This window comes from Antechinus flavipes, chromosome 5 (assembly GCF_016432865.1).
Source record: "Antechinus flavipes isolate AdamAnt ecotype Samford, QLD, Australia chromosome 5, AdamAnt_v2, whole genome shotgun sequence".
Classification (NCBI taxonomy): domain Eukaryota; kingdom Metazoa; phylum Chordata; class Mammalia; order Dasyuromorphia; family Dasyuridae; genus Antechinus; species Antechinus flavipes.
In genome coordinates, this window is record NC_067402.1 from 129,048,312 (window position 1) to 129,075,271 (window position 26,960).

At 32.0% G+C, this 26,960-nt stretch overlaps 1 protein-coding gene across 1 annotated transcript in view; it reads right to left on the minus strand.

Moving 5' to 3' along the window:
* Positions 1–26,960, minus strand: part of CFTR (CF transmembrane conductance regulator) — a 165,791-nt gene that overhangs the window by 87,369 nt on the left and 51,462 nt on the right. Inside the window, exons 10-11 of the mRNA XM_051962411.1 lie at positions 26,420–26,602; positions 22,367–22,558 (exon numbers count right to left, since the gene is read on the minus strand). Coding sequence (XP_051818371.1) covers positions 22,367–22,558; positions 26,420–26,602 — 375 coding nt within the window. The remainder of the gene's footprint in view (positions 1–22,366; positions 22,559–26,419; positions 26,603–26,960) is intronic.

Genomic DNA, 26,960 nt, shown 5'->3' on the forward strand with positions numbered 1-26,960 from the left:
TATATCCTACCCTTTCTTCTGTCTCCTCCATGAATAGTACTCTCCAACTTCTCAATTGATCAAGAAATAAATATTTATTCAGCATTATCATTTATTTGGGCTATTATAATTTCTTAGGGCTTTCATTCCTGGTCTCTAAGGGAAGGCACTGAGGAATCATACTCTAACCATCATTTAGCTTGCCTGGACCCTAAGCCCCTTTCCATCTATATACTGCTGCACTCCAGGAAAACTCTATGCCCAGGCTGAAATTCTGTGGAAAATGACAACTTTCTCTAAACTTTTTCCTCAATGATTAATATATTCCCACCCCATCATTCTCTCCCCAACACAGTGATTCTAAACCTCTAACTGTATTCAAACTCCACCCTTGATCCTCCTTGGGATGTTCTTTCATTCTCATCTCCTTCACTCCAACACTTCCATCACTCCATTTTAAAGCTCCTCATCCCTTCTACTATGCTTTCTAGAATGCCTGCTGCAGGGTATCAAACAAGTTTACATCTTAAGTCTTTTCTTTTCTTATTTTTTTTGTCTTCTTAAACTCATTGAAACCTGGTTTCTTTCCTGATGACAACGGCTTCCTTGACCAACTCTGGCAGTAGCTGATCTTTTTACTTGATCAACTAATTGAAGTGGAGGAATTGGAATATTCCTTGAACACTCTTAGCATTTTCAGGCTCTCCCTTCACCACCATCACTGAGGAACCTGTCTTTCTTTAAGGATTATTCAATCCATATTTATTAATCATTCAAGATTCTGGTGGCTGTTTCCAACCAATCTCCAGTATACTTTACTGTCTTTCTCAATGAGTCCAAATGAACTGTACACACAAATAAATTATAAGACTTCAGATGAGAGAGAATGTCTTAGGCTAAAGTAATTGGGGATAATGTTTTATGGAGTACATAAAAAATAAAGAATTTGGTTAGATGGAAAATAATATGTTGGGTAGTTACTCTTTTTCATTCCCTTCTTTTCCTTCACTTAGAGCACTACTTTTTTTCTCTTCCCCATACATAGAACAATACATATAACAGATGAGTTATAATGATGTATTTATCTTCAGTCATGTTGCCAGTGAGAGAATAAAAATGATTTTGGGAATTCAGAAGATACAGAATGAAAGAACCACCAGACTAAGATACTAAGTTCTGTCAAAATTATCTTGAAATCTGAGGTCAAAAACTTTGACTCAATTCTTCCACCTATCACCATGGTTAAAGTACTTCTTGCCTCATAGTGATTGCTTTTGAGATGTTCTTAACAAAAAGAAAATGTATCATTATCCATTTTTACTATAATAAAAAACAACCCACACTAAAATGGAATATGTGAATTGTATTCAAGATTAAAGGTAAAGGGACCAAATAGATGGCCCCAAAAGAATACTACTTTAGATGCACCGACTCTAGGAATACCTAGTTAATTCTCCCTCTTTGCTTAGATTAAAACCTGGCAAGAAAATATGAGTCATCTCGCCATGTCCAGAGAAGGAATAGAAATAAAATGTGACTGAATGTTATTTGATACATATTAGAGAGGACAGGAAAACTTTATAATGAAAATTCAAAATCCCCTGATGTACATTTTTAATATATTATTATATACCTTTTACAAACTTAAAATTCCTCTAAATAATTATATGATTTTTTTCCTAAAGCTGGGAACACCAAGTTTATTAGTGTTTATGGCCTTAGTAAATTTATATTACCATGCTGATCAATATTATAAATATTTGACATAGTTTCAGATTTTATAATATTTAACTGTTTAATATTTTCCATTCACTTTCTATCCATCTTAATTGCAATTTTCTTAATTACAAAAAATATGTCTTCTGGACCTTATAACCTGGTTTCTGGGAATCTGCACCCTCCTTTTAGAAGTAGAAACACACTGTGTACTATTGTGTTTGTTTTTTTTTTTTTTTTTTTGGCAGTGAGTATGAATACCAACACTGTTGTCATTTTCCCACACTTTATGATAACTGACTGAAGCAGTACTTACCGAATAAGGAAACACCAGTTAGATAAATGTCTTAATGGGCAACAATGTGGCAGTTTTCTTGGTAAATGAACATTAAACTATCAGAGTAGTAATAAATTTACACTGAAAAATTCTCCCTTCTAATCTTCCTGGACAAAATCTATTTGATCAAGTGGTTATTCTTATCTCTGTCATCCTTTCTAACAAGACACTCATAATTCCAGTGGTGAATTCTACTCAATCAACCAAGATATTTTTGGAAACAACTGCATTAATTCTCTACATTGTATGTACTCATCTTTACTTTAAAAAAAATTAAGTGCTTTTAAAAATGAATTTAAAATTATATTTACTCCTCTGCTATTATAACCAGAGTTTGAAGCAATTATCATTGCACTGCACTGTTTCTGTCCCAGAATTAGTCTATAAATCAGGAGACTATTTTCAAGATATACAGATGAAAGAAGAGTTAAATATGAAAATTTTGTAGATTTAGATTTGAAAAATGTCCCAGTACATCTAAAGAACATCAAACATTTCCAAAACTCAATAATTCAACGATCTGTTTTCAGGCAATTCAATTAACTTCCTTAGCTCTCAATTTCTACATTTGTAAACTGAGAAGCTTTGGATTTAGAGGATGTCCAAAGCCCCTTCTAGATGATTATAACAATAATTAACAACTATAATTAGCAAATTAGAGTGATTATCATTTCTGATACCACTGGTTACTGTGATAGCCAAGATGGGGATGTGATCTATAGCTAAACAGAAGACTATAAATTACCTTGATTAAGTGTAAACAGTAAAAGAAGCTCCAAAGTCTCATGGTAATACTTGCAAGTGACCCTGGGCCATCCCTGATATTATGCCTTCTTTGTTCTGTTTCTATATAATATCTGACCTGGCCTGGAGTTGATGTGGGCATTTTTTATACATTCTGTGTTCCTGCCACCTCAGATTGGGTTTCATGAATGACTCCCCAATAAAACCCTAATAAATCTAGACTCTTTCTTCAGTATCTCAGGGTTGCTTCAGAGGTTCTGGATTCCTACAACTGGCATATCAGGGCAGAACAGCTCAGCCCCTTTATATTTAGAATAGCTGGTAAGATAGTCTCTGCCCCTAAAATCCTATGTCCTTACATTTGCACATATAATCAAAATGTTATAAGAAAGGCCTAGATACAGCTATATACTTTGTTCCCTGCTTTCAAACTTGCTTATGAAATTTGAAATTTTCAATCATGTAAATAGGGGCTACCTTTATATAATGTTAAAAAAGAAAAAAAACAATTAAACCTCATTTTTTTTTTTTTTTTTTTTTTGCTGAAAAGTTTCAGGACTCATCTTTCCCACTAGTTCTAGACAAAGAAGAAATGTTTTCTGTCTCTTTTGTTAATTGCCCTTAAGTATTTGTACTTTGAGCAGAAATGCAGATTTCTAGATAGAATCAGATTCTTTCTTCTTAAGCAAAATAAAAACTTTACTATTTTTTTCTCCAAGTGGCATTTTCAACACAACAAGCTTAGTTAAAGCCTATTAAGGAGCTGCATTTTATCAGCATCAGACACTTCCACTGGAGTTCCACTGATATAGAGACAACTCATTTATGTCTTCATAGATAAGTCCTAGGAAGTTATTCCAAGAAATTTTCCCAAGGTCAACTGCTTTGAACTCTAGTAGTCAACTACTTTGATTCCACGCCTAGTATTCTATTTTGCCACAAAATCTCCACAAAGCTGAATTAAATTTACTTTTTGTTAATTTCTACAATTAATAAAGGGATAAATTTTAAATCTAAATTACTCTAAGATATTGGTTTTGAAATATAGTAAAGAACTAAAAAAAATGGTTGAGATTCTTTGTGTGGGTCATTGGTGATCCATATTAAATTTCTTAACAAGCTAATATAGTCTTAACAAATCAATTTTCTTTTTAAAAAAAATGTATTAATTGTTTTGCTTTTTCTGGTTTTACATGCATATTGACTTTTTAAAATATACATTTGATTTTCTTCTGATAATTGAAAATACATTTATTGGTTTAAAAAAAGTATAGGATACTGAGTCAAATTTACAAAAATAAGAGCCATTCTCCAAATGATAAATGATCAAAGGATATGAACAGGCAGTTTTCAGAAGACATCAAAGCTATCAATAGTTATATAAAAATGTTTTGAATCTCTATTGATTGGAAAAATGAAAACTAAAACAATTCTGACATACACCTTATACCTAATCAGATTGGCTAACATGATAGATAGTGAAAATATCATGCTGAAGGAGCAATAGAAAAAATGGGATAGTAATGTACTGTTAGTGGAATTATAAACTGGTCCAACCACTCTGGAGGATAATTTGGAACTATGTCCATACTTTTTACCTAACAATATCATTACAGAGGTCAATATCCCAAAGAGATAAAAAAAAAAAAAAAGGAAAAGGACCTGTTTGTACAAAAATATTTACAGCATCCTTTTTTGTGATGGTAAAGAATTGGAAATTGAGGAATGGCTGAACAAGCTATAAAATCTGATTGTGATGGTTTATGATTGTGCTCTAAAAATTGAGCAGAATGACTTCTGAAAAACCTGGAAAGTCTTATATCAACTGATACAAAGTGAAGTGAGCTGAATCAGAACACTACCCATGGTAACAGCACTATGAAAGACTTTAGTGTAAATCAAGACAATGATCCAAGACAATTCTAAAGGACTTAGGATGAAAAATTTTTATCATTTCAGGGAGAGAACTGATGAACTCTGAATATAGATTAAAGCACACTTTTTTCATTTTCTTTATTTTTCTTGGGTTTCTTTATGTTATTTTGCAATATGACTGATGTAGAAATATGCTTTCATGACTTGATATAATTAAAATCACATTGCTTATCTTCTCAATGGGTATGGGAAGGGAAAAAAGAAAGGAGAGAATTTGGAATTCAAAATTTTTAAATATGAATATCAAAATGGTTTAAATATAATTGGAAGATACTTAATGAAACAATATATTTAGTAAAATATATTCATTGAATCAATATTTAGCATCAAATAAATTTTTCAGATTTCCTGAAGAACTAAAAAAGCTGATACTGTATGTCTCATTATAGTCCCAATTTTAGAGTGAAGAAAACTAACTGAAAGTTAAATGAACTAAGAGGCTTGCTCAAACAATCAGAAGCACTGAAATTGAGATATAAACACAAGTTTGATAGCCTTCTTTGTTTTACATATTAAGCAGTTTTTGCATTTGGAATTTAACTAGGTAATCAGCTTTCTTCTATCCTCAAAACAGCCAGAACCCACAGCTTGAACTTGCCTCTAGATTTAAAGAGGAGAGGAGTTTTGGGCCTAGAATATGCAAAATACTGCTCTCAAAAATCATCATTCTACAATAGTGAGACAATATGAGAAAAAGTAACTTCTAGGTTTATTGAGCTAGGGAATCTAGGAATAAATTGTTATTTGAATTTTTATCACTAACCTCTCCAATTACCTTTGGTTTTGTAATGTAAGAACATTTCTAACCAGACCTCATTTTTCAAATGGAATTAATTTCTCAATTTTAAAGCTTATTGCTTTGGTCCTATATGATGTTTGGAGAAAATGACTTGTTTTTCTCTCTAGGTTTATTTTCTTTGACTTAAAAAGTTCTTTACATTTATTAACGAGATCTCCTTCAAAGTACGTTGACACTTTGAATTGATCTATTTGGCTAATAAATATAAGATATGATAAAAGTTCTACACTTTTAAAGATATACAATTGATAGATCAATAGTAAAATTTTACATATATGCAAGAGATTTCTTTTGTAAGTCCATATAGATTAAGCAGAAAAGTTGGCAAACTTAAACTATCTAAATGAGCTAATCGATTTACCTGATAATCAAAACATTTATCATTAAAAAACCTCATTCTCCATTCAATAAGATAATAAATATTACTATAATGATTATCTACCCTAAATCTTTTGTAATATTAAGTGCAATATTAAGTGGAATAGATGGGTGGCTCCTGACAATACCATTTCCTCTTGAAACAGGGTTAACATCTTCTCAGCAATGTGGTGATCCTAGACAATTCCAAAAGACTTAGGATGGAAAATGTCATCCACATCCAGAGGAGGAACTACTGGAGACTGACTGTGGATTAATATACTATTTTTTCCCCATGGATTTTTCCCTTTTGTTCTGATTTTTCTTTTGCAACATGTATAAATATGGAAATATGTTTAAAATAACTATACATGTATAATCTATATCAGTTTCTTGTTTCTTGGAGAGGGGGAGATAAAGGAGGGAAAGAAAAAATTTGGAATTCAAAATCTTATAAAAATGAATGCTGAAAATTATCTTTACATGTAATTTAAAAAATAAAACACTACTGAGGGGGAAAAAAAAGAAAGAAACAGAGCTTATAATTTGTCTCCCTTTTGCCATATTCAACCAGCTTCCTGAGGCTTACCCCCTACAGTCCTTATCTCTCAGATATTCTCAGGGTCAGTCCAGGGGGGGAATATTAGTGACGAGAGAAAGAATGATAAGATTATATCTATATTTCACCACTTGTCATTAATTATGTTCATATCCACACTAGATCCATTGGCTTTTTCCCAAGTACTCTTTTCCCCTCACAGGTTAAGAACCCTAAAAGCATGGACACATAGAATATAGGCTAACATGACTTTAGAAGTCATCTGGTTCAACTAGATGAAAAACCTGAATGTCATATGGATTGGCTTGTTAAGGTCACAGAGATGATAAGTTGCAGAATAATTTAAACACAATTCTTTTCTCTTGATTTCAAATCCGGTATTCCTTCCATGATACTACTCCAGTTAGCTATTTACTTTTTCTAGAGTTGACAAATCACACCTCCCAACCCATGGGAATTGGCAAAAGAATCAGGGCCCATAACCTGTGCAAAAAAGCCACCCAAGGATGGTTTGCTCCTGCAAGACCCTGCATCCTTCTCCTGACATACAACACAAAGAATAGCTTTAAAATATGGTTTCAAATGCCATTCCTCTTATTCTCACTAAACAAGAAATCTCATGGTTGATTTTTTGATGCCCTTCTTTTCTTCATGTTCAGACCCCATAATGGACACAAATAGAAGCAGCCCAGGGATTTACAGAATCCTCCTGTCTTCCAAATTGAAAAAGATAGGCAAAGTCATAAATCTTATTTTGTGCGTGTGTGTGATTTAGTTTTAGGAGTTTTTTCTTTTGTTTTGTTTGTACTCCTCTCTATTGAGAGCAAATTGAAATTTTAAGTGTACTTTTAACAGAAATATTTTTATATGTAATGATTATTAGATTCTATGGTATCACATTAAATCTCAGGTATATAATAACTTAGAAAACTTTGAGTGACTGGTCTGAGAAAAATATCTTTCCATAAGAATATAAACTCTTTGAGAATAGGAACTGTCTTATGCCCTTAGGATGTATACTTGGCACACAGTAGGTACTTAGCAAACCTTAATGATTGATTGTTTATGGAAAAATGTTACCATTGAAATGATGGATACCCAATTTTCTACACCATAATATATGACATATTTTTGAATTGCAGCTTAAATTGGGTATGTATTTAAAATCTCAATAAATTAATCACTTTTCATGCACTATTTCCTTTGAGCATCACAACAATCTTGGGAGGTAGCTGCTATTATTTACCTCTATTTTACACATGAGGAATGAGCTTCAAAGAGGTTGATGAATCCCAAATTCTCAGTTTGAAAGGACCTCAAGGTCATCTTGTCTTTTTTAAGCATATCCATTCCACTTTGGAAGGAATTCAATTGTTCAGAAGTTTTTCTTTATATCAAGCCTAAACTTTCTTGTATGTAAAGTTAAATGACTTGCCAAGATAAACAAAGTGCTAGTATTTGAATCCATATACTTTCTGGATTCTGTGGGTTCTGACTCCACTTATCTTCCATGGTCCCTATCAAAATGCATATTGTTCAGCTAAGTGCTTGATATAGGTAAATTTTTAAAATGAGAATCAAAATTTAAAACAGACATTAAATACATGGATTTGCTTAAAAATTGAGAATCAGCAAAATATAGTGATTGGACCCAAACCTAGAAAACTTGGGTTTCAGTCCTATTTTTGAAGGCTGTGGGACTCTGGTCAAATCATCTAACCTTTCAGTATCCAGCCAAATCTCCAAAACTATTCGTTGGAGAATGGCTATCAATCAGCAACAATATAGGGAGTTTCTCACTAGAAGTCCCTTATATCAATAAAATCACAGGCTGCACCCTCCCAGCAAAAACAAAACAAAACAAAACAAACAAACAAACAAACAAAAACCTTAAAAGTTATACAATTAAAATATTCTGACACCTGGAAAGATGCTATTGAATTCATTTATGAAAAGGAATTAAGTGTACTTTGCTTATTTTGTCATTGTAAATATTACTGAGATTATAAACGAATATCTTCTTGTTTGGTATGAATGAAATGAAATAAGGTTTGGAGGAAGGGAACATGGAAAAGCCCATTTAAAAAAAAAAAAGCCGGCACTTATAATAGTAATAGTGAGTTACTAATATGATTATCTGTTTTGTCTACTGAATTTACTGTTCATTCTTAGATTAATTTATTGTTTGTCTTTTCTCTTTATTCAATTTTTAATAAAACACTTTATTTTACATTCATTATCAAACGTTTATCCTTGTTGACTGCTAAGAAATCTTAAATTTATCTTAAGGGTGTCTTTGGTCTACAGCCTTTAAGAAAGATTTTTATTTCCTTAAAGGTAGAAATTTGGATACCTTTAATATTCCACTAAATAATGTAACATAGCAACAGAAAAGCATTCATTTTTATAAAAATACTATAAAACATGGAGCCAAATTTAGTTTTATATACTCACACTATAACTTTCCTTGCAGCAAAAAGAAGTTGTCTCAAATAATTTATTGGGAAAATTGCCCATAAGAATTGACATATTAGAAAATTCAACTTGAGCCCAAGAATAAAAAGTAAACTATGTGGGGAGGAGATAAGAAGAACTATTATCAGATTTTAATTGAAATTATATTCTATTCTAATACTGGATGTTAAGATTAGAATTTATATAGAGTCCATTTTTTAAGGTAAACCATTCCCTAGAGGAACATTTCAATGTTTAATAATGTTTCCTGATAGCTTACAAAATATTTAGATAAGTAGCCCTCAAATAGATAAAACATAGAGGCCAGATCTTTAGGCATCTAAAGTAACAGTCTAGTCATTAAATTAAATGCTAAATTCCAATAAAGTCAAAATGAAATAAATATTTAGGAAGTAGCTTGACTACCTATTGTGATAATGAGTCATACTTTATAAGAAATGCCTACCTCAAAGGATTCTGAGTGAGAAAATTAATTTCAGGCTGTAAGGTACCTGGAAACATTTAGAAAAAATAGGGCTTGAGAAAGTCAAGATAGTATTGAAGTCATCATATGCTAAAAATTTAACTTATTTTATTACTTAAAAGAATATGGTAATTCAAAATTTTCATATAGACTATTTGCATAAACATCCCAAAATAAAAAACATTTGTAATCGTTTTAACAGTGTTCAAAAAAACATAAAAGCAATCATTCTTAAAGAACTGATAAAATAAAGCTCACTCACATTATATTCAACTTACTAGGGAACAAAGAATATAGTATTGTTAACCAGGAAAAAAATAAATTTTCTCCCAACTCACCTTGTCCAATTTTGCAATATTTACTAAGCACATGTTAGCTTCCTGTGCCTTTAGAGATAAGAAAAAGGCCATAAATCTCATTTTACAATTGTCTTATCAACTTTTGATTAAACTTTGACAAGAGTTACTTGCAATAAGAAGAGAAAAAAAAGGTCTAGGATGGCTGAACGTGAACTTTGGAAATGAATACTTAAGATGATTAAATAAAGCCTATTAATTGAGATGTAGTAAACCACTTGAGAATGAGTAATTGTTATTAATATTGACTATTTGCTAAGTTCTGTGCTATGTCCTATGAAAGATAACTTTTCCACTCTGAAAGGCTGATCTACTTATTACCTATTAGCCACCAACTCAAATCCTCTTACCTATTTTCCACTTTTATCTTTTAAAAATGAATGTTTGTATATATAGTTATTTATATTTATGTATATCTTTTAGTGTAATATGTGTTTATGAATAATATAAATGATTTTTACTTATAAAATTATAATATTTTAATAAATAAGAGTGATTCACATATATTCATAATTGTCTCTGATAAATATTGTACTGGCTGTGTTATTCTAGTCAAGTCATTGAATTTCTCTGAGTCACCAGGAATTTTGAGTCTATAACTTGCAGATAAACTGGGGATCTGTTTTGGTAGTGGGAGTTTCCTCACTAGGAGTTCTCAGTGGCATCAAACCCAAATGGAAATGGGGTAGGGAGCAACAAACTATATATAAGGTTATCTGGGAGATTACATGTTCTAATTTATTTTATTTTGTTAAATTTTTCTCAATTACATTTTAATCTGCTTCTAGCTGCACTTAGGAGAGTTGCAGATTATTTCACAATTCTTCCCTAAACAGTGAAATCAAAGACAAAAAAATTTGGATTTTCATTCTATAGCTTAGAATAAACCAAAATCTCAATATGTTTCAGTGTAGAAAAAATATTGACTGAAAATCAGTTCTTGCTGAAAATCACCAAAAATATATAAAACTCCATCTTATAGAAAATATAGACACATTTATTGAACACTATGTCAAATATATTATATATTATATATTGGAGAGAAATAAGAATAAATAAGACCAGATTCCTCCCCTCAGAAATTTTTAATCCTTTACTGAGAGGAATTAATATCTTAAATTAACAGAAGAAAAAATTGAATCAACTAATTACTTGAGCCAACAAAAAAGGTTTAATTTGAAAGATTTTTTTGTCTTCCCTATAACTTACTTTATGTGAATTTAGGTATTGAAAGTATGTATTAACCTACAATATGTATTTATTCTTGTCTATGTTTATAGTTCATGTGTATTTCAGGTTTTAAAGATCAAAAGAATATTAGCATTCTTCTAATATAGTTCCTTCACTATACAGATGAGGGGAAAAAAAACAAAGATTTACAAATGCTAAATATCCAAGCTGACATTCTCAACCAAATTGTTTCCAAATCCTGTTCTCTTTTCACTTGGGGAGGTAAAAGGAGGCATACTCATTTATGAATGCATACACACACACACACACACACACACACACACACACTATATATATATATCCTTATACTTGGAAGTTTATATTTAAAGAGAGATATAGTCAAAAGAGCATCGGATCTGAAGTCAATAAAGTACTCTGAAAAATATGATTGATAGGGCAAGCAGGTAGTGTGGTGGCTCCACCAGCACTAGAGTCAAGAGGATCCAAGTTCAAAGGCAGTCTTCTATACTCATTAGCTATGTGACCCTAGGCAAGTCACTAACCCCACATACCTCAAAAAAAAAAATGCTCCCTATAGAATGACAGACAAATCACTTAATTTATCTAAGCTTTAATTTCTACATCTGTAAAATAATCATAATATCCAGTCAGCTGGTCAATAAATAATAATTAAGCATTTTACTATATGTCAGGTAATGTTTTAAGTGTTTGTAAAACAAAAAGAACTGGCCAACTCATAGGATTCCATGAAGCCTCAAAACTTTCTAGAGAAAAATATGTAATATTGTAATTTGAAGTTAGTAAATTCAGTTATTTTTATAACACTGACAAGAATAAGGTATATACTGCAACATAGACTGCTTGCCATCTAGGGGAGGGAGTGGAGGGAGGGAGAGGAAAAATCGGAACAGAAGCGAGTGCAAGGGATAATGTTGTAAAAAAAATTACCCTGGCATGGATTCTGTCAATAAAAAGTTATATACAATTTAAAAAAAAAAAAAGACTAAGGTATATACATGGCAACTTGAGGTACTTAAGTTACAAGAATATGAGTATTGAGAAAGTTACATTGCTTGATGATGAAGCATGATAAAGACATGTTGTAAGGATGTAGAGCTCTTGGGTTTCATTTATTAGTTGTATTATCCCAATTTCAGTCAAGTAATTAAGTTCTCAGCCTTAGTTTCTTCATTTTTAAAATGAGGCTATATGTAGTAGATACTTTAGGTAGGTTTTTTTTTTTGAGGAAAGCACTTTGTAAACTGTAATGCACAATATAAATACAAACTGTATAATTTCAACAGTTTCAGGGACCTGTGAGTTCATTGGAATCAATACTTTGAATAGCACAGATCACAACTTACTCATATTTTCTTATGCTGTGAAATTCTTATACGTATCTTCCCATCCAAGGTACTTGTCTTCCTTTGGAAGACAACAATCATTGCATGTGTTGTTTTAAAATTAACTTTTTCCCCAAGATGCTATGACTTTTAAGGATTCTGCTATGTCAAAAATATGATTTGCTCTTCTGGTTGCTGTTGATATTTTTTTGCATTTCAAGTACACTTCACAGAGACATTTTATACCAATAAATTTTCATTCCCTCGTGACATTATCCTAATGTACAAAACTGTGCTATCACAAACTTCTCCTTTCTCATAAACAGATTTTAATTCTGTCATAATGGTACATTTCCAGAAATAATAAACAACATGGCAAGCAAATGTGACCAATGCTATTAGGATATTGTGGATAATACACTAAGAGAATAATGGTTTATTTTAAATTCAAACTGTAATATTTTTATTCAGACCTACATCATTTCTTGCCTGGTCTTTCCTTCCTCTAATGTATCACCTATTGGGTATGATTCAGAGATATTCTTGTCAGGTATGATTTAGAATAGTATCTGAGGTTCTGCAGTTTGGCATCTTTCCTTTGACGCACTTATTTACCCACCTTCTTCAAGAAGTCTTTCCTAGGCCTCCCTAATTAAGAGTGGGCACTAAGGTGCCTTCCCTGTGAGATTATCTCCAATTTATTTATTTGTATAAAGTAGTTTACATTAGAAAGTGAGCTCCTTAAGAATAGGAACTGTTTTCTGGCACATAATAAGCAGTAACTGATTACACATTAGTGATAGATACTGCTTCAATCATATAACTGCCACCTTAAAAATCCTCCATTTATAGCTACATATGTCATAACATTCTTTTAATCAGTAGACTTTAGGAAAGTAGGGACTGCATCTTATCTAAATTCTGCATCTCAGTCAGCATATACTCTGAACATAGCAAACACTTTAAAATATTAACTTACTGTAAGTTATTAATATTAATTTGATTCTTGAGTTATGAGTAAAAAATTGGTTCCAACTTTTGGGGACAACTAGGTGGTACAGTAGATATAGTACTGGACCTGCAGAAAGGCAAATTTGATTTCAAATGTGATCTTATGCAGTAGCTGTGTGACTCTGTGCAAGTAATTTAACCTTTGATGTAAAATGGAGGAAATTATAACATCTATCTCTGAGGGTTTTTATGATGATAAATGAGAAATTATATGTAAAACATTCTATAAACCTAATAGCTCTGCATAAATATCTATTATTATGATGATGATATGTTCATAATCTATAGAGAGTTAGAATTTCTTTAAATTTCAGATTTAAAAATGAAAATAACTTTAAAGTTTTAAACTCATCAAACTATGTAGTATTAAAATGCAGTTTAAAATTTCCTACCTCTAACTAGCTTCCGACCTAGACTAACTTCCTTCAGATCCTTCTAGGAATTGTATTGTATGGGTGCATGTATACACATTTAATGTTTTTTCTATATTTGTCACTGCGTTCAAGTCTTTGCAATATAGTATGTTTTTGCTTTGATTGATAAATTACTGGAAAGTGATTTCCTCTCAATCAATCAACAAGTGTGTTGAATGTTACCTACTCTATGATGGATCTCCATTCCCTCCAATTCTTGCAATAATCGAAATTTCTAAACTGATTTAACCTGTTCCTAAAAGGTTTATGGCTTCTGGTTTTTTGTTTTTGTTTTTGTAGGCAATAAATGGTTCACTTTAGCTATACAGTAAATAAAATAATTTCTACAAGTATCCTGAAATTGTAGACCTAAACAAAATTTGAATTTAGCAACCCCAACTGAAAGAGATCAAAATTTAAAAAAGAAAATATTTTGGGGGTCCAGGATAACTCTAATTCAGTAGTCTTAGAAAATAAATTGATAGGTTCCTGTTCAAACTGATTAACCAAGATAAGCTTTTTTAAACACTGATTTGGTTTGCATATTAGAAAATTTAAGATTGGGGTCTGGTTCCAAGTTCTTCTCATTAAAACTTTTTTAAATCATGGCTTACTTTTCATTTTGCTTCAATATCTGGGTTTAGATGTCACTCAGTTTCTAAGATCTATTTTATAATAATAATAGAGATTTATATAGTGCTTTAAGGTTTAAAGAGTGCAGTTCTTTACATATTGTCTCACTTGATTCAGTAACAAATGTCATTTCCCATGACACTATTTAGTTACCTTTTCCAACTAACCACACATTCATTCTTTTCATAATAGTAACTGTCTACTGCTTAAACCTCAACCACAATGTAGGTTAGTGGTTATCAGAACTTCTAACCCAGATGTCAAAGTCAAAATTCATTAGCGTGTTATCTGAATAATGGAATTTATTTTTCAGGACAGGTGTTTTATTTGATAACCATACAACTCTCCTTACTGAAAGAATTCATTTTTCTTGCCAATTTTCCTCCCAACCAAGAGCTTAAAAATGAAACTCTCTAAGCAGTAAATAGGCATATTGAACACAAGCAGATTTTATCATATATTACTCAGTAAATCTTTTGATTACAATAGTTAGACTATGAGTGTCATGACTAATATTTAGTGACAGTAATCTTAAAATTTATATCTAAAGTACCATATTAATTTTGTTGAAAAGAAAAAATACCTAAAAGTCTTTGACACTCCCAGTTTGAAAAACCTTATTTCCTTTCCTCAATTTCTTTCAAGTTTGCACATTATGAAAAATAGAAGAGTAAATTGTCCCTATTTAACATTAACCTAAGCAATAATACTTTTCCTGGCAGATGCCAGGTGCTATAGTGTTAGGATTGTGATCCTAGTAGCATCAAAGAATGTTAATATCATGTCAGGAAAAAGTCTATACTGATTATTAATTCTAATACTAAGTCTCCTGCTTACAGAATTGAGATCTAAAACTTCCTTTAACAAGAAAGAATATGAATAAAACTTAATATGATGAAAATTAGTAAAAGTAAATGAGTCCTATATTTGAGGTCAAATAATCAATTGCTTAAGTACAGGACAGGGTGGAAGAAAAGAAGGATTAGGTTTTTTTTTTTTTTTTTTTTTTTTTGCTTACTTGACCCGAGATAACAGAAAGTGGATCAAAGAGTAACTTTTCTAACAAAAATTGCTGTCCAAAAATGGAAGAAACTGACATCAATATTGGGTGGGAGAAATAATGAATTCTCATATTGAAAGTCTTTGATTGGAATATGGTTGACCATTTGTTGAGAATAGTAGAGAAGGATGGATCCCATGAGAAGTGAATGTGTGTGAGAGAGAGACAGAGAAGCACACAAAAAGAGACAGAGACAGACAGACAGATAGAAAGAAAGAGAAAGGGGGAGGAAGAGGAAGAGGGGGAGGAGGATGGAGGGAGGAAGGGAGAGGGAGAGAGAAAGAGAGAGAAAGAGAGAGAGAGAGTCAGTCTAATTAGATGCATTTCTTCTTACCTGCTTCCAATACTAACTATAATTTCAGAAGTCTTCAGGCAATACCTTTTCAAATATGATGTACTGGAAATTCATAAATTAGATAGCTACTGAGATTCCTTCTAACTGAAAAATACTGTGATTTTTTAAAAGATGATTGTTAATAATAAGGATGTATTCAAAAAGGGGGGCAGTTTATGTAAAAGCTTCTATTACTATGATCTTAATAAAAGCTTATATTTTCAAAGATAAGGGTTCATTATGAGTAGAGAGATGAGATAAAATGAACAGGAATCTAGAACTTAAAGGCTATCGATCTAGGGTTCATGTTTATTCATTGAAGGTCATCTTCTCAGCATCTAACAATATAAATATACTAACCTCTAATAAAACTTAATTTATCCTACTCAATGACAAATCAGAAAACTATGTGAAATGTTTCTAACCGGCAAAATTTATTTCTCTGTCCACTTCTATGATCATTAAGTACATAAGTATGACAAGATATTAGATTGGAACCAAAAAAAATAAGGAAGAGAAAATTCTTTCCTCATCTCTTGTTCCAAGTCTAGATAGTACTTTAGAAATCAGATCAACTTTGGCAGTCAAAATTAAAATAAACCTTTTTGCAAAGGTTTGAACTTAGTGACAGAGTCAAAAATGCATACATTAAGAGATTACATTTCTGACCTGTTTAACTACCAAGCAAATTTTAGTTGTTTCCTGTGTCCCTATGATCAAAACAACACTATGTTCTTTATAGAAAAAAATGCTCATTTTAGCATAGGGACATGAACTATATTAGACTTTTTTGTATCTTGATTCACTTTATACACTTTTTGGCATCAAAAAGCCCTTATCAAATGGAAGCATTTTAGTCTATGCAGATGAAGACAGTATCTATTTTAAACTGTTAGTTTCCCCAAGCATCAAAAAGATTCTAGTATCAAAAGGCTGTCTGAATCACTATAAAATTATAAGACTTTTTTGTTGGAAAATTTTATAACTGCAGTTGATATTCCTACTTGAAAACATTTATACTTTACTAGAATAATCAATCAAGTAAATAATGACCCTATATGTCACCCAAAATGTTACTATGTTACTCACTATATTATTACAATATAGAGACATACTATAATATGAAATATTTTTTAAATGTTATTATCCCTACTTTTAAGGATCAGGCCGAAACCTATAAATTCGTTAGTATATAGGACTTCCAGGTGAGGAATTTTCCTCTACTAATGCAGGTCATCACCTTTTCCTCAATTTATAATTTTACATCACTGTTTAAACATGGAGAGTTTAAGTGACTTGCCTAGAACCCAACAGATAGTGTGTTTCAGAGACAAGACTGGAATCCGTGGCACTCTCACTTCACAGCCACTTCTCTGCCCACTATGCCATAAGAAAAGAATCAGGCAGTTGATAAGAAACTAGTGAGACACTTATTTCCCCACTAGTGATTTAAATTGACAAACACTGGGAACTAATCTACTGTTCACATGGTAACCTGGAAGAAATGAATGAGGGACTTAATTTAAGCAGAGCAGAAAGGAAAAGTACTAGAGCATCAGAAGTGGCGGGGAAAAAAAAAAGATATTTTGAGGCAAAAGTAGAAATTTATATAAAAAAGAAGAGCTATAAAGATAATGGAATTTTAAAACTGGATGGTGATTTCATTCATATGTGCAACTCTCAATGAGGATCTATCCTCTAAAAAGAAGAGAAGCAACAGTTGTGCAGCTAGGTAGCACTCTATTGGTTTCAACACTAGCTCTGGATTCTGCAAGACTTGAAAATTAAAAGACAAACAATATCTGGCACAGAGCAATCACTTTTTAAAGGTTTATTCCTTTCCTTTTTCTTTCTTCATGTGAAATTATAGCCTTAGATAATTGCCTGAAAAACACTGAGAGGTTAAGTTATTTTGGCCAGGGTTACAATGACACTGAGTTGTGTGTGAAAGTTGAACACAGATCCTTCTGACTTCAAGACCAGATTTATATCAACTACAACATGCTGCCAAACCCTTGAACACAACTCCTTAATAGTGGGCACCTTCTTCAGCACAGGCTTATAAGAAGCCTTCTTTGCCTGAACCTTTATAGATTTAGTTTAGATTCCTTTTGATATTGTGATTCCATTTAAAAGATCCTATTTACCTGTGATCTTTTCATCACAAATACTTGGAAATCTTCTATTCCATAAAAAGCCTCCCTTTTCTCCCTCTAGAACTATATTCAGCTTTGAAAGGTAAGTTATTCTCCATTGCAAATCTCTCTCTTTTGCCTTTGAAGTATTATATTCCAATATCTCTTTTCAGTTAGAGTAGTTGTCAGGTATGATCCTCAGTGTAGTTCCTTGGCATTCTGGTCATATTCACAAGATGCCATTTCATTTTCCTTTATTGAAACTAACTTTGTTGTCAGCTCTTCTTATCATCTGCGGCTCTGTGGATGACTTATTGCATGGTACTGGAGTAAAAAGAAGTCACTTTTTGTGACTTCCACTGCATTTCTAGATCATTACTAAGTCTGGTAAGGATTTCAGGCTTTTACTGAAGTAGAATGCAGAAGCCAGGCTGTCAGCCTCTAATTAGGTAGTTTCTTGTCCAAAAGTCCCTGCACTAACATTCTTGGCAACTTAAAAATTCATATTCATAACGTTTCCTACATCTCTGGCCCCACCAGCTATGACTTTGGCAGCTTCCAGTTACTCTCAATATCATATTCTCAAGTTCCTAGACCCCTTCTCATAAGGCATTATACTATTTTCTTCTCTCAGATCACATTCTCCTTGTTTTCAATATTTCCACTTTTTTCAAATATGCTCTCTGCCCTCTTCTCCTAAAGTACTTCCAAAACCTTAAGATCATATTACCTTTTATTTTTATCATGATTATCACTACAAACTTAAAGTGCTTAACCCTGCCAATGTTACTCAACTCTTTTATCCTCCTGGTCAAATGCTTCATAATCAGTCACATCATCACATGTCTCCCTAACCCCCCCAAACTTTCTCTTTAACCATAGATTACTCTCATTTGTTTTCTCCACTCTTCTTTTAGTGAAGGACTTTCCGGACTTGAGAAAAAGGAAAGGAATAAATCTTTAAAAACTGATTGCTCTATGCCAGATATCGTTTGTCTTTTAATTTTCAAGTCTTGCAGAATCCAGAGTAGTGTTGAAACCAATGGAGTGCTACCTAGCTGCACAACTGTTGCTTCTCTTCTTTTTAGAGGATAGATCCTCATTGAGAGTTGCACATATGAATGAAATCACCATCCAGTTTTAAAATTCCATTATCTTTATAGCTCTTTTTTATATAAATTTCTACTTTTTCCTCAAAATAGCTTTTTTTTTTTTTGCCACTTCTGATGTGCTAGTACTTTTTCTTTCTGCTCTGCTTAAATTTAGTCCCTGATACATTTCTTCCAGGTTACCATGTGAACAGTAGATTAGTTCCCAATTTAGATCATGTATGACAAACAATTGTTTGTCAATTTAAATCACTAGTGGGGAAATCAGTGTCTCACTAGTTACTTATCAACTGCCTGATTCTTTTCTTATGGCATAGTGGGCGGAGAAATGGCTGTGAAGTGAGAGTGCCACGAATTCCAGTCTTGTCTCTGAAACACACTATCTGTTGGGTTCTAGGCAAGTCACTTAAACTCTCCATGTTTAAACAGTGATGTAAAATTATAAATTGAGGAAAAGGTGATGACCTGCATTAGTAGAAGAAAATTCCTCACCTGGAAATCCTGTATACGAACGAATTTATAGGTTTTGGCTGATCCTTAAAAGTAGACATAATGATAACATTTTAAAAATATTTTGTGTTATAGTATGTCTCTATATTGTAAATACCACTTCTCACAAGGAGCCAGCCAAATTAGCAAGTGAACAACTCATTATTTCTCTTTTAAAAAATCGGACTAGCTATTTTATTTTAATCTATTTTGTTTTTAATGACTTCTAATTTTATTTTTAATTTTTAAATTTTAAATGTTTTAAATTTATTTTTAATTTTTTATTAGAAATATTATTATATTAGAAATATTAGAAAAATTTTTATTTTATTTTAAAATTTTTATTTTGGTGAGGTTTTTTTTAAAGATACTTTTGGTTTTTAGTTGCATGCTCCATTCATTGATTTCTTCTCTCTTTGTTGATGAAATTATATGGAGATATTTTCATTTCCAAGACTTTTTTGCTTATTTCCCAAATTATATTGTTTCTGTGAATTATTTGATGAAATTTTCTATTGCTTCTATGTTTTGCTCTTTGACCCATCTGAATTTTAGGACTGTGCTAAAATCTAAATAATTTTTTCATCCTTTCTTCAAAGACTCTTTTGTGGATTTTTTGGCCTTATGATAAGTAAAAGATGTTTGATATTCATGTTTTTCTTCATTTGTTTATATTTATGTTCCCATACATGATCTATTTTTTTAAGGATGTTATATACAACTGGGGGGAAACAATATATATATATAGATAGATAGATAGATAGATAGATAGATAGATAGATAGATAGATATATTGCCCAACTTTTTTTTTGCCCATGGTGACACAGCTTTTTTTCAAATTTCCATTCATGTTCTTAACTTCTTTATTGTTTATCTTTTAATTAGATATACATAGGTATACATTGATATCCCCAGTTGTTTATTCTTTAGTTTATTCTTTCTTCCTAAAAATTAACTGTTCCTTTCAGCATTTAGGCATTATGCCATTCAGTAGATATATACGTGTTAAAATTAATTCATTGTCTATGCTGATTTTTAAGCATAAGGTAATTTCCCCATTTTTCTCTTTTAATCAGCTTATCTCTTTTAGTCTTCTAATTGCTATTTTTATTGTCTTACCTGAGATCATAAATAGTAGCTTTTTTTAATTCAAGGGAAATATGATGAACTTTTCTCTAGCCCCTTATTATGTGAATTTTTCCAAATCTATTTCAAATTTATTTCTTGTATACAAAATATTGTTAGATTTTATTTTCCAATGCATTAGGATAGTCTTGATTCTAGAGGTGACATCATCCCATTCACACTCATATTTATTATTATTAATTGTGCACTTCATTCTGTCCTCAAAAAAGAGGATTTTTCCCTTCTCTTTGGTTTTTGTCCTTTTTTATGCAAATAAGAGGATATCAAAAAAGAATGTTTTCAATACTAGTGATCTATATTTGATGCTATCTACTTCCATTCTTTTAATACTCTTCTTTCCCCTTATCCAATCACAGATTCTTATTCTTTTTTTTCTTTTCCTTCTATTCCCACTTTCTCAAGAAGAAGGTTATAAAAAGCTATCAAGGGAAATCTTGACCTATTTTAAAATGTTGCTTACAATTGTCTCTGAACTAAGTAAAAGGTGAAAATAGTTTTTTCTTCCTCACCTTCCTCCATCTTGTTCTACAGGGCCCACACTCTTAGGATATTCTATTTTCTAATAGAAAGTACCTTGAAAGAATTATAAACTGAGTTTAAAGCAGACCAGAGAAGACTCCTAACTCAATATCGATCCAATATGGCAGCCTTGCTAGAGTTCTCAGCCCTTCTGGAATCTAATTCCAATTTTATTTATCTCTGGCTAAGGTATTTCCTGGTTCACACAAAGCACTCTTTTAATGATCCCTGTTTCCTTTTCATTCTGCTTTATAAAGACTTAAGGGCAGCTAAGTAACAGTGGATAGAGCATCGGGCCTGAGTTCAAACCTGGCTTCAGATTCTAACCAGCTGTGTGACCCTGGTCATGTCAATTAATTTTGGCTGCTTTCATCCCCTGGAGAAGGAAATGGCAAATCACTCACCTATCTTTTCTAAGAAAATCTCATGGACTGCACTGATATGCTATTAAGTCAAATACATAAATAATTAAATAACATAAAGACCTTGAATTCACCATCTTGATTTTCCTGGGAATGTGTCAGTCTTTCCAGGTCCTAAAGCTACACCTCCTGACTCCCTAGACAATTAAAGTTATTCTCTACTTCCCTGGGCAACAAGAAATTTTATACTACCTCTCCATGGTTTCCTTCACTCTGCTGGCAACTTCATTAACTTGGATTCTGTCAGTTTTAACTAATTCTTCCCAGATCTATTTTGTTCATGTTGGTTTCCCCGATGCAGTTATTTTATTTTTGCTAAACCTGGCTCACCACTTTTTTTGCATCTCTACTTATTTTAAGATTTTGCATCTCTACTTATTGCCCTGTAGTAGAATCTTAGCTTATTTTCATTCATCATTTGTCATGAGACCTAAGTCAACATTATCCTTGATACTTCCTTCTCCACATTGTTCTCTACCGGAATTCCCAATAATATGAATTCTTCCTGCATCAAAGAATACACCTTTACCCCCACTGACAATGTTCCTCTTTGGCCTTCAACTTATTGACAAAGCAGAGTGGGAAGGCAGGTAGTGAACAATGAATGGTCAATGTCTACTGGTCAGAAATAACCACATCCCTCAAATATTTGGTAGTGAGCCATCCAGAAGATACCTTGTTCTTCTTCACAATCAAGTTATTCTTTTAAAGAATTCAAGTAGAAAAAAGAAAAATACATACTTAACAAATATAGTAATAATAAAACTAATTCCCACTACCAATGAGAGAACTATTTGTCACACAATGATATGCTATTTAAAAAATTCAGATAAAGACATACCTCTTCCAGTTGGCAGGCTTTGATGACACTTCTATATCGGTATTCATCATAAGAAACACCAAAAATGATGTTTTCTTTAATAGTACCAGGCATGATCCAAGAAAACTGAGAGCAAAAGGAAATCCTTCCGCTGTGCTTAATTTTACCCTCTGAAGGTTCCAATTCTCCCATGATCATCATTAAAAGTGAAGTCTGAAAATGAAAACGAGTGGCACTAAACTGAGACATATAACTACAAAAATTATTGACACATCCTCCTAGAGAAATTATAGAATTAATTCTTCATCCCCAGATCAGCACAATATCTAAGTGATACCAAACAGGAATATCAAATGAATGAAAAGGCATATTTGGGACAAAACTCCAGATTTGAGATTCCAAACAGCAAAATGGACCTTGAAGTGAAGAAACTTAAGTTTGAATCTCCTCTTAGACATTTACTAGCTGTGAAATAATATATAAATCACTAAATCTTTCAGAACCTCTGTGTCTTCATTTCATGGATGGAAGTTATTACAGTTATTGTGAGAAAAGTGTTATATAAAAAGAACTATTATTTTATTTAAAGTTGTTCCAATGCCAAAAATGTAGCTGGAGAGAGGAAAAAGGACAGGGAGAAGAATAAGGAAAGGGAAAGAGAAGAAGAGGAGGAAAGTATAGCATAGAGGATAGTGAGCTAGTCTTGGAATCAGGCCAACCTGAGTTCAAGACTCACTTCTGACACATATTAGCCTCTGAGGAAGTGCCTTAACTTTTCAATGTTCTAAGGAACTCTGACTAGAAATTTCAGAGAAGGTGCCAATCTGCATTGGTAGAAGGAGTTTCTTCACCTAAGAGTTTCCTAAAATAGTTGTTTTGGAGCATTTTTCATCTCTTTTTTTTGTTACTCAACAAATTACTAAAATATCTTTTTGAATACTTTATGACTCTAACAAAACTGCATTTTCTCATACATAATTTTGATAGGGTCTTTTTCTAAAAACTAGCTAGACTTTCCCATTGTCATTCTTGCACAGAATCAGTTCATTATATTTGAAATAATTGCTTATATTTAAATGACAGGTATTACAATTCATAGATAATCAATAATTAGTAGTAACTTCTTTTGTACACAGTATCTGAAAATAAAATTCAGAATTAACAAATAAGAAAAATTAGATGAAATACACTAACAACTTAGCAAACTTACTTTGGGGTGTTATCTTTGGTTTGAAGCAATCTCTAACTTTCCTCCATCCAAATTTTCTCTTAACAATGACTACAGCTAGTAATTTCAAAAATAATAATAATCAAGAAAACATGTAGCAAAGAGGGGAGGCAGGCAGAGAGGAAGGAAGGGAGGAAAAACAGTCTTCAGGGAAATTTTATAGGAAGAAGAAAATCTCACGGGTTCTTTACAGAATATGCATCATGTGTAGAAAAACACAATTAGCAAGAACACTATAAAAAATTATATGGAATAGTACTGGCACCCAATGAACTAAATGATGACTTCAACCAAATTCAATCTCTGAAAACATTCTGTGACATTTATTTCCCATGTATTAGATAATAAATTCTTCAAAATACTAATTACTAGATTACATATGTGGAATTATTCTTTTTTTTTTAAAGAAAAAACCCATGGTGCCTTTTAACTTCCTATTTAATTTAAATTTTTAACTAGCAGTTCTATTGTTCCTAGTTCAACAACTCATAAACATTTGATCCTATAAAAATGCCTGTTACATGTAAAAAAATAGCTTGAAAGCAATTGTGAAGTTATTCAGCCTTTCCATACATATTTTTACAAAGTATGAAATCTGAACAATTATGGTCAGACAAGAATTTACCGTCTAAGTGAAACCCTTTATGAAAGATAGAGTAGTTATGCTTAGTAGCACATTCTAATGTTCAATATTTCTCATTATCAGGAAATTCTTAGGTTTATTGGAAATTTCTCATGAATTTTAAATATTTTTTTACTTATTTCTCACCTAAATTATGAAGAGCCATTAATCATCAATTCTTTCAATAACTTGGATGTTTTCTCCATTGGATGCTTTTCTTTGGATTTCTCTGTGAAAGTTCTACATCTTTTATCACCTGTTCTCCACCAATTTATTTTCCTTTTCTCACCATTAAATTTCAGTATCACTAACAGTGTCTCCTCAACCTTATTTTCTCTTTGTACTCTCTCCCTTCCCTATTTATCTGTTTTTATTGAAACTCTCCTCTTTCTTCAAGATCCAGCTCAGATGTCAACTATTTCATAAATCCTTTATTGATTTCTTCTCTATTCTCGAAGCTGAAAGCAGTTGTACCTTCAAATATACTCAAAGTGCTTGGACTGGGTTTGCCTTTGCCTTATCACATTCCATCTTTTATCATATTTATCTGTACATGTGGCATATCAATCACCCTAATGAGACTGTAAATTCCAGGAAGGCAGGTAATATGCAATTTTTCATCTTTATATCTCCAACAATTAGTACTCTGTGCCTTATCTTGGACATGGCATACATTTAATAAGTGTTGAGTCAAACTGTATTAAAATCTGATCAGTATTAAATGACATTCTGATCTTCTTTCCTCTAGACTAATAAATATGGATCCATTAACTTATCTTACTTTCTAACATCCTAAATAACTTAAAAAAGTTATCTATAAAATTTTTGTTTATAACAATTTCTGAATACTAAAGATAACATTCTAGCAAGAGTCTTACTAACACTGTGAAAATCACTCTATCCTTTTCCTTTTTATCCCATAGTTCATTATAGGGGAAAAAAGGGCAAAAAACTTTGTAAGGCTGCTTAATTTAATGTAACAAAATGAGAAATTGTTGCTTATATAATAGAAACAGTGTCATTTTTAGCATATTTCATACATTAGCAATTGAATTAATGTATGTAAAATAAATGAAAAACCTTAAAGATGTCTGTATACAGTGATACACACACACACATACACACACATGTATAAAAAGTGCTGTAAAGAGTCTTAGTGCAATGTTAAGATAATAAAATAAGCTTCACTAAGGCTTTTGGGATATCCACTATGTGTGTGTATAAATATACATATATATAAGACATACACATACATATTTGTGCATGCATATTTATATACGCCCTCATGTGTATACACATATATATGTATGTACATATACATATATGCATGTATATCAACTTAAAAAAACTAGAACTGTGATTTCATTCATGTGGGGAACTATCAGTCTGGAAGCTTCCTCCCCTTCATGCTAAATGTTTAAGTGATTCACCCAAGGTCATACATGTAGACTTCCAGCCCCCAAGGCTGGTCACATTTTCACTTCACCACACCTGCATCAGCAATATCAGATGATCAGTAGTTATTAAGCCTAAAAAAATTGGCAAAGTGACAAAAATGCAGGTAGTTCCACAAATCATTCCTTCAACAGATATTTCCTGAGGGTCTACTATGTAATTCACCAACACCAAAGGGCAGCTAGGTGGCACAAATGAATAGAATGCCAGACTTGGAGACAGAAAAACCTAAATTCAAATCTGGCCTCAGACAATTATTAGCTGTGTCGATCTTGGGAAGATCACTTAACCCTATTTGCCCTAGTTCCTCATCTGTAACATTAGCTGGAGAAGGAAATGACAAACTATTCCAGTATCTGATGCTAATGGGGTCAAAAAAAGGCAGGCAAGAGAAAAATTACTCAACAAAAAAAATAAACATTATGGTAGGAATTGTACAGAGAGGAAAGTGGTACAAGATAGCATCACACTTTTTATGGATTCCAAATAATGCTCTACTTCCTAATAATGTTTTGAATCTGGATAAAAAATTATTCCTATTGTTCTTTATATTTGTGACTACAGGAGAACTTAAATTATCTCACTAGTCAGCACAATAGGAGAGAAATTATATCTGAATTTTATCTAAAAATTCCATTAAAATTATGTTAAATTACTCCATACACTAGAACCACATTAGAAAGAGAAGAGGGAAATGAGTTGCAAGGGTAAATAAATATAGCACAAATTTATAAGTAATGTTCATAGTTACATAAGTAAAATGGAATACCTTTCCTGCCCCAGTAGATCCTGCAACTGCCAATAACTCTCCTTTTTCAATCTTGAAATTGATATTTTTAAGGACAGGAGTACCAAGAAGCGACAAATTGCTGAAGAAAAGGCCATTGTCACCATTGGAAATTTTCCCATCACTGTTGTTCTGTTTTGCCTTTACAAACAATTCTCCAAATCCCTAGAAAAGAATATACAGAAAATAAAAGACAAGTATATCAGTTAGTCTATCTTTTATCTTAAGTGCTTCAGAAGAGTATAATTTTGTTGGTGTGAATACTTGCTACTTTAAAGTAGATTAGATCCTTTTCGCAGATATGGTCTATGTCTCATAGTGTCATCCCCTTCCCAAAATCACTCCAGCATCAGCCACCTAGCAATGATTTCCAACCTTAAGAAGTTCAGACGATGATACACGTGAGTCTCTTCCAAATCTAGACATTTTCAGGTTGATAGAACCTCTTATAACTTGTGATTTCCCAGAACTCAGGACCTTTGGTAAGCTATCATAGTCATACACTAGGGAAGAATCCTATGTT